Here is a 9,178-nt window from a genome sequence, read left to right as displayed (position 1 = left end):
TTTTCAAAGACATACAGATGGCCAATAGGCACATGAAAAGATACTCAACATCACTCATCATCAGGAAAATACAAATAAATCAAAACCACAATGAGATATCATCTCCCACCTGTCAGAATGGCTATTATCAAAAAGACAAGAAATAACAAGTGTTGGTGAGGATGTGACGAAAAGGGAACCCTCATGCACAGTTGCTGGGAATGCAAACTGGTGCAGCCACTATGGGAAAGTAAACTGGTGCAGCCACTATGGGAAACAGTATGGGGTTTTCTTAAAAAATTAAAAATAGAACTACCAAAGGGTCCAATTCCACTTCTGGGCATTTATCTGAAGAAAAAAACATTAATCCAAAAAGATACATGGACAGTTATGTTCACTACAACATTATTTACAATAGCCAGGATATGGAAACAACCTAAGGGTCCATTGATGGATGAGTGGATAAAGAAAATGTGGCATACACACACACACACACAGAGAAATACTACTCAGTCTTAAAAAAGAACAAAATCTGGGACATCTGGGTGACTCAGTCAGTTACGTGTCTGCTTTCAGCTCAGTTCATGATCCTGAGGTCCTGGGATTGAGTCCTGCATCGGGCTCCCTGCTTGGTGGGGAGCCTGCTTCTCCCTCTCCCTCTGCCGCTCCCCCCCACTTGTGCTCTCGCTATCAAATAAATAAATAAATAAATAAACAAATAAAATAAATAAATCTGATTTGTGACAATATAGATGGACCTTGAGGGTATTATGCTAAGTGAAATACATCAGACAGAGAAAGACAAATGCCATATGATTTCACTGATATGCAGAATCTAAAAAACGAAACAAATGAACAAACAAAGCTAAACTAAATTCACTGACACAGAGAACAGATTGGTGGTGGTCAGAGGGAAGGGGGGTGAAGATGAGTGAAATGGGAGAAGGGGATCTACAGGTACAAACTTCCAGTTATAAAATAATTAAGTCTTGGGGAGGTAATGTACATCATGGTGACTATAGTTAATAATATCGTATTGCATATTTGAAAGTTGCTAAGAGAGTAAATCTTAAAAATTCTTATCACAAGAAAAAGAAATTTTTTTTAATTTATAAATTTTGTAATAGATAAAGAAAAAATGTTTTAACAATTATTTCATATGTCTTTCCTTTTAGGAAAAGACAAATTTCTCTTTACAAGCAGGTATTATCTTACAACTAAGTGATTTTGGTAATGACAACAATTTGATATTTCACTTTTAAATTAATCCCAAATGTTGTCCCACTATTTCATAAACTACACAGCTGATGCCTACTGCGGGAAGCACCTTCATGATGTTTGGGGTGAGACCCCTGAAAAATCCCCTTTTTCCTTTGTTGTTAAATATCTCTTGAATGAGATGAATCATAGAGGTTGTTGTTCCTTTTTCTTCCAGTGCTTGAACCTGCATGCGAGTTCTGATAAGGGTCAGAGGGAATGTGGCTATCTGAGCACACATGTGAGACAATGTACTACATCCCAGCAAAATTATTATCCCAGAGTCTATAGACTCTGCCACGTGATGTTCTAGCCAATAATTCTTCAACAGCTCATAAACAGCAAAATCTATGCCTGCATAAGGTAGAATACCTAGCAAGTTAGGAATATAACCTTTGAAAAAGGTTCTAACACCTTCTTGTTTCAGAAGCTTCTTGCCACAATCAATGAACCCTGAATACTTTCCAGTTTTACCTAGAGCCAGTCTGGTCTTTAGAACCTGTTCATGAGCCCCAATCTTGAGAGCTGTCTCAGGTGCAATTCTAAAAACATTTACACCATTTCCCCGCCAAAGAGAACGAATTCCTCCTTCTTTTAACATCTGCTCAAATCCACCAATCAACCTCATTCTCCTTGACTTTAAACTATGAACCATCATTATTTTTGTCCAGACTATTAAATGCCAGCCTCATTTTTTTCTCGTGGTCTTTAAGGTACTGCAAAAATTCTCCAGAGTCCAATCTTGAATCCTCATTGGTATCTCCAGCTTTAAAAATGTCATTCTCGGAGTTCAGACCAAATGAGGAGCCCCAGTTTTTCAGCCCCTCCTGGAGCTCCACGATGTCCACCAACCCGTTCCCGTCGCGGTCCAGGTCTTGGAAGAGGATCTTGTAGCTGAGCAAAAATACATAAAGAACTTATACAACTCAATAGCAAAAACCAAACAATTTGATTTAAAAATGGGCAGAGGATCTGAATAGACATATTTTTCGTCTTCCTGGCTGGCCACCGCGGGCAGCACGAAGCCCCGGAGCCAGCGCAGCATGGCCCATCCCGCCCGGCCCGCGGCGGCGGGGCAGCTCGGCCGCCTCTCCTCTGGGTCCCCGCGACGGCGTCCCGCCCCTCCGGCTGCGCCACCTGCCGCCGCCCCGACGACGACGCCGGGCTGCTCCAGGCTGCAGGTGGCCCAAGCAACGGCCCGAGGGAGCCTCGGGGGCGGGCGGAGCCGCGCCGCTGGGCTACCGGGCGCCGCTGGGAGAAACTGCGGAGGCCCGCCTAGTGGAAAGCCGGGCCCAGGTCCCTCGGGAAGAAAAAAATTTTTTTGGAACTTTGTATGGTGACAGACAGTAACTAGACTTATTGTGGTGATTGTTCCATAGTATGTATAAATATTGAATCATGTACATTGAAACTAATATAATGTTATATGTCAATTTTACCTCCATTAAAATATTTTTTTAAATGCAGATTTCCACCCCCCCACCCAGCTCTACAGAATCAAATGCACTGGGATGAGAGCTGGAAATCTTCATTTGTAACAAGAAAAAGGGCTGAGGTAGAAATACACTGTTAAAACATATTCCCTGGTTAATTCTGATGCGTGTTATAGTAGGAGAACCACTGCCGTAGGGCCTTGTAGAGAGCCTAGAATATTGTTTATACTCAATAAACCTTCTGGACATGAAAGACGAGGTGGGTCTCTAGGAGGGGAATGTGGTGTAGACAGGGCAGGGCAGAGGAATGGAAAGGCCCCCTCCGTAGAACAACCGGCAGCTGCTTCCATTGAAAAGAGGGCTGAGGTCCTCTGGTAGGGGAGGGACAGGGGAAGAGGGCCACTGTGAGTCTTCTCTCCAGTGCAGACCAAGTGCAGTCCTTGACTCAGAGACCTCTTCTGCATGTCCCCATCTCCTTCCCCTGCTCTTGTTCTCCACCACAGAGCTTTTCCCCAAAGGCTTCTCCAGGGCAGGGTTAGCCCCCCCTTCACCTCTGTGGCTCCCGAGGGCATAGAGTGCCATGGCTATAGGCTCAAGGTTTGCTGTGGTTAGCTACACCCTGCTTCCTCATGCTCCCCCCTGCTCTTTGAAAAAAAGGGAAAAATTTATTTCTTCAGACCTCCCCAGACCAACAGATAAATCAGCCAAAAATTTTAACAGGCAATAGACGAATATATCACAAGTTCCAGGTGAATATATCCAAATGAATATATTGCAAATTCCAGATGACAGACTAGAAAACATGGCCCTTCCAAAGCCATGTTTTGTTTTGTTTTGTTTTGTTTTTTTAACCTCAGCTGCATCTTGGAATCACCTGGGGAGCTTTAAAAAGAACTGCCTGGTCTCACACCCAGAAATTCTGAGGTAGTGCTCTGGAGTACATCATGAGTTTTGGGGATTTCTAGAAGCTTCTCAAGGGATTCCAATGTGCATTAGAGTTGAGAACTGCTCCAGCAAATCATCATTTGAGAAATTCTAATGGTAGAGTCTTCAAGCATCCAGCCAAGTCAGTCCGTACAAGGGCAGTTGGGGGCAGGGGGGCATCAAACCATACTGCCCTGGCCTTGAGCTGAATTAAAGGTGGCTCAACAAAACACATGCTCAAGACCTTGCTAATTTGTCTCCAGAAATGGAAGGAGATGAAGAAAACTATACCTACTAGGACACTTTTCAGGGACAGAATTGCAACAGGTTGGAAGGAATTCTCTGATAGTATGAAGATTAAAACCCCAAAAGGCATGCTCTGAGGGGCAATCCACGGTTACCAAACTGTCTTCTAAGAAGAAGGGGCCCAGTTAACGACAGGAGTTTTGTTTTGCTGGTTGGGCATTAGAACTTTGGGGCCAGAAGAAAAAAAGAAAAGAAAGAGAAATCTGGGACCAGAGCTGAACTGTTGACATCAGCAGCGGGTGTTCCCAAACCTTCCCACCTTAAGCCTTAAGGCGTTTCTACATATTGAACAACATTGTAAAGAGTATCAGTCTGAATGAGATCCAAGTTATGAAGTCCTCTTGTCTCACTCTTGTACCTGCCTCCCTGTAAAAATCCTCTCGTCCAGGTCCTCTCTCTGCAGAGACAGGGGTGTCCAGCCCAGACTGCCATTTGGTAATGAAGGGGGAAGCTCAAAAGCATTGCTTTCTTCTGAGACAGCATTTTTATTACAGCTATTGTAAAACCTCTAGCCAATTTAGATTAGATTTTTTTAAATTGTGCAGTTATAAAACATTTTTGCCAACATGTCCCAGTTGTTTTTTTTTAAATCCTTACTGATGCTGATACTTAAGCATTTTTAAAATTTTAGTCCTTCTTTTTAGTTAATTCTTAAACTTTCTTAACAGATACATAAGTGAAGCATAGGTTACCTAAGAAGGAATCTTGAGTGGAAAGAAGCATCTTTTTGGCAAGTAGTCCAATGACAAGACAGAGCTAAATTCCCTGGTGGAGGGGCATCAGAGAGCTTGTAACTAACCGCCATCTGAAGTCAGCCCAGTACCTGGATGCAACCACACAGCTAGTGCATTTTCAATGTCATGACCCGTGTGCTTGGGCGGTTGCCAAAGGGGTGTCTTATCCTCACATATCATAAACTATTCATTAACTGAATTTAACAGGCACTTTAAACCAAGCCCTGGAGTAGGTGTTTGGCAGGTTTCCTCCAGGAACTTATAATCCTCATGGGAAGAGAAGACATTTTCCCATACTAAGCAGTTAGATACCAAACTGTATCTCAACATAGATGATAAAACATGTACCTATATTTTAACTCAGTTCACCCACAAAATGGAATAATAATACTTACCCACAGGGCTGTTGGTAAGTGAAATAACTCTATGCCATTTGAATAAAATATTTAAGCCCTGAGCATACAGTAACAGCTCAGGAAACGTTATTTCTTTTCCATCTGTTCATCGAGGGGATAGAGAACTTAAAGATCACCAGGACTCGTAGCTTCATTCTATTTTAATTTTTTAAAGATTTATTTATTTATTTTAGAGGGGGGAGGGGCAGAGGGAGAGAGAGTTTTAAGCAGACTCTGCGATGAGCGCAGAGCCCAACGTCGGGCTCAATCTCATGACCCTGAGACCAAGACCTGAACCAAAACCAAGAGTTGGGCACTCAGTCGACTGAACCACCCAGGGGCCCCAGTATCTTCATTTTAAAAGTAAAACTCAGAAAGGTAAAATGAATTGCCCAAAATCACACAGCTAGAAAGAGGCAGAGCTAATAACCAAAGAAACAAACTGTATTTCCCTGTGGATTTCTCAGAAAGGGATTGCCAGGGTTCTTCAAAATTCCACATTGCCCCCTAAAACGAGTGCCCCAGAGCAATAACCTGAGGTCGTTTAAATGACAAAATACAAGTCCCCCACCTAGGTTTAAAGCCACATTCATCCGGTTTCAGTTGAGAAAGCTGCTAATGGCTCTTACCATGCCTTTCCCAGTTGAAGCACAGAACCAAAACATTTGCAGCCTGAGGATTCCCTCCCACTGCTTGTAGATCAAACACAAACAGAAGCAGTGGGAGGCCGGGCCATCTCTAACTGAGAGAATCAATATCAATGAAACAGACAAAATCCCAAAATCTCAAAATAATGAAAACAAAGATATCCAAGTAATAAAATCTGCTAGAATCACAAAGACAACACAACTCCGATCTCAGCTGGCTCAAAGAAAGTGTCCATTAACAAGGGATTAACACAAGGAAAGGACACAACCAGTCAATAGGAAATGAAAACATTTCACACAGTCTAGTCGAATTTGAGCCCACCCTCGGATTATGGATGAGGGTGTGTTGAGACGGTGTGGTCCCGACTATAGAAAGATAGTCTCCAGAAACCATCAACCAGATGCCAACTGAAAGAAACACCCGAACCTGCTGCTATTTGTTGGACTGAAAATTTGGGCTGACAGGCCAGAAGATAAGGCAAAACACAGATTAACTGCCCTTAAGTAGTCTTGTCCATTGCAATTTTCAAATTAAAATTTGAAAGAAAGCCTCCATCAAAAGAAAGGGGGGAAGGGAAAAAAAAAAAAGAAAACCAACCCCAAAACTGTGGAATAAAATTTTATTAGCTTATTATAAAATAAGTAAAATGGCATTCCCATGCCCAGTATGAAGACAATGTGGGCACTTTTCAGGATAAAATATTACAGTTTGGAGGAAATCGAAAGCAAATATCAAAATTGAATATAGTTTACCAGTGCGCATGAATTAGTATAATAATTATATTCTAATGGCTGTGATAGTCCTAGTTAACAGCCAAGCAGCCCATAGAATTGAATCAAAAGTATGCTATTTGTATGATAAAATTCAAACATTTCTGCAGGAGTTAACATTTAAAGTTAAATTATTATTTTTTTTTTGCTTATTTTATTTCAGGAAAACACTGTAACGACATCTACTTGATTAGCATATCTGTAACCATGTGCATTGATTTCAGATAAAATGGATCTCATGTGTTTGTTTGGGAATCATTAGCAACTCTAAGAAGGTTGCCAATTTAAAAAACTGGCCTCAGGAGCACGCCAAGCTCTGTAGTCTGAACCTAAAAATGTGAGTTGGATCCCCGGAAACTTATTACAAAGAAAAGCAACAGAAAGGAGCAGAGAAGAGGGAATGGCTAAAGTTTGAATCCTTCCCAGACACTGAACTACAGCAGTTCAGACCATTTAATAGAAAATGAGCCCAATAATCATCAGTAGCTCAGGGCTAAGGTGCCATAGTTCACACATGACAGATCAGGACACGCCATCACATGTGTGATCTGCAACGGGAGAGATTATTTGAAAGTGGGACTGCCTCAAAAAGTCTGACGCGTCCCTAAGGGTTTCCCTATGATGGACGGGTCACTATTCCAGAAGAAAGTCATATTTACGATGGCTTCGCCCATTCCGTCTGGAGCTCTGCCATCCAGGGTCTATCTCAGCAGCTGCCGTCTGAAAAATCTTTCCTCCATGGGTTTTATGTCTACACGTGGGTATATACAGGCTTGCATAAATCACTCATTTGTTTCCCAATTACTAAAATATTCCTCATTTCGTCTACTTAGCATCCCATGTCTCCTAAGGAGAAAACATTTTAGCAAAAATGTGAAGCTTAGTCCCCAAAGCTTATTACTTAAATGCAAAGGATTTGAGGCAGGTCTTTGGGGCTATTAGGAAAGGCTTAGATAGAAGAGACAAGAGTATTTTGGGATTGTTTTCTATATCGAGCTGTTGGGAACATCTTTTCATGTAAATGCTCTCTGAACCTTTAAACACACACACACACACACACACACACACACACACACACACACACCACTTAACGAAGTGGCAAGGGTTTTGAAACTGGGTCACCCTAGAATCCAATCTCGAAGTGATAGACAATATAGTTACTTGCCTAATTATTCTCCCCTTATCCTTGCTAAAAGAATCCCACCTAGGGATCTTTGTTCCGATAAAAAAAAATGCAGCTTCCTGGACTTCCGTGCAGAGTAGCCATGAAACACGTTCTGGCCATGAGATGACGGGATATGGGTATGAATTATGGGGAAACTTCTAATTAGGAAAGGCAGCCTCAGCTGGCAGGGTCCTTGGCCTCCCCGGCCTTCTCCCTTCTTCCTGCTAGAGTTCCAGCAGCCACATGGCAATGATGAATCCAAGGACAAAAGTCAACACGCTGAATGGTAGAGTGAAAAGACAAAGAGCCTGGGTCCCTGGGAATATTGAGCCAATGCAGTGCTTAGACTGCCTCCCCATGACATCTTGTTTCATGAGCCAAATGAATCCAACTTGCTTAAGCCACTAGCTGTCAGATACTCTACTATTTCCAGCCAACGCACCTCTGAATGATGAACTGTCTCTGGGCTTCATTTCCTTATCTGCAAAAAGGGGGTGGAAACTTCACCAACTGTCAAGGTTTGCTGTAAAGCCTAGTTGATAGCTATATAATTCCTAGCGCAATGCCTGGCTCACAGTAATAATTGGATGCTATTATTATTATTATTTATTAAAAAGATTAAAGTTATTTCTTTTTCTTTGGCAAAACTTGAAGGAGCAGAGTCAAGCTTTCCCTGAGATGAGGACTATCTTCTGGGCAAGGTGCTGAGGTCATTTTGGGGTGGAACGAGCTGACTGAAATCAGCTTTATAAGGACCCTTACCTGACTTAGTAGGATGGCCAATAAATAGCCAATATCCAAAGACTGTGTCCCTCTGTCCTTAGTTTAGAAGATTTTTCTGGCTTATTGCTAATGCATACTAGCTATTTTTAACACTTGGAGAGCAAACTGTTGCTTGCTTTATAGTGAAACCAAATCCCTTGGCTGCATTTCACTCCTGAGCAGCAATCACACCAGCAAACTGCAAAATTAGCATCTAATAGCTCATTTCAATGAAAAACCAGAAACACATTCTTTGGGCACCACTGGTTTTTGCCTCCAAAGATAGCACTTCTTTTTTATTTCCTGAGTATGTGAAATTGCCCTAATTCTGACTTATTTAGTGGGATATACATTTGGCTTCCTGGTTTCAATTTTGTGGCCAAAATGATCAGTTGTTGCTCTTTTTTGAAGGCTGTATAAATTAGTTTTGCTTGAAGTCTGTTGATATATTATTCCAGCACAATCAATACAAGGGGCTTAAAAACAAATCCTGGGGGACGATTTAGAGCATCCTCTGTGATGTACATCCCAGCATCAAGACCCTGGCCTTCAGCACTCTCCCAGGTCCTTCCATTGCTTTGCTACAATTTGGCTCAATCACATCAGCTAAGCAAATTTAGAATGCTAGTTAATGGTGGCTGAGATTTGGTTAGGGCCAAACCAAACCAAACAAAAAACACCTGTTTGCTAGGAGGTCCATTTGAGGAGTGATAACCAGAAGAAATGGCCAAAATGAATCTCATGGTCTGTTAAGTAGGAGTTTTCTGTACCACAGAGATTTCAGTCAACTACTCCTAGGTATTTC

At 42.0% G+C, this 9,178-nt stretch overlaps 1 protein-coding gene across 1 annotated transcript; it reads right to left on the bottom strand.

Annotated features, from left to right (window-relative positions):
- Window positions 1–1,237: 1,237 nt before the first annotated feature.
- On the bottom strand, window positions 1,238–2,281 carry LOC113909323 (calcium-binding mitochondrial carrier protein SCaMC-1-like). The gene is given in 3 exon segments (XM_035728056.1): window positions 1,238–1,881; window positions 1,883–2,131; window positions 2,200–2,281. Coding segments are annotated over 3 exon segments (975 nt in total).
- Between the last annotated feature and the right edge of the window lie 6,897 nt (window positions 2,282–9,178).

This window comes from Zalophus californianus, chromosome 6, assembly GCF_009762305.2.
Source record: "Zalophus californianus isolate mZalCal1 chromosome 6, mZalCal1.pri.v2, whole genome shotgun sequence".
NCBI lineage: Eukaryota > Metazoa > Chordata > Mammalia > Carnivora > Otariidae > Zalophus > Zalophus californianus.
Note: the sequence above shows the minus strand (reverse complement) of the source record. Positions and strands in the feature narration are given on the sequence as shown.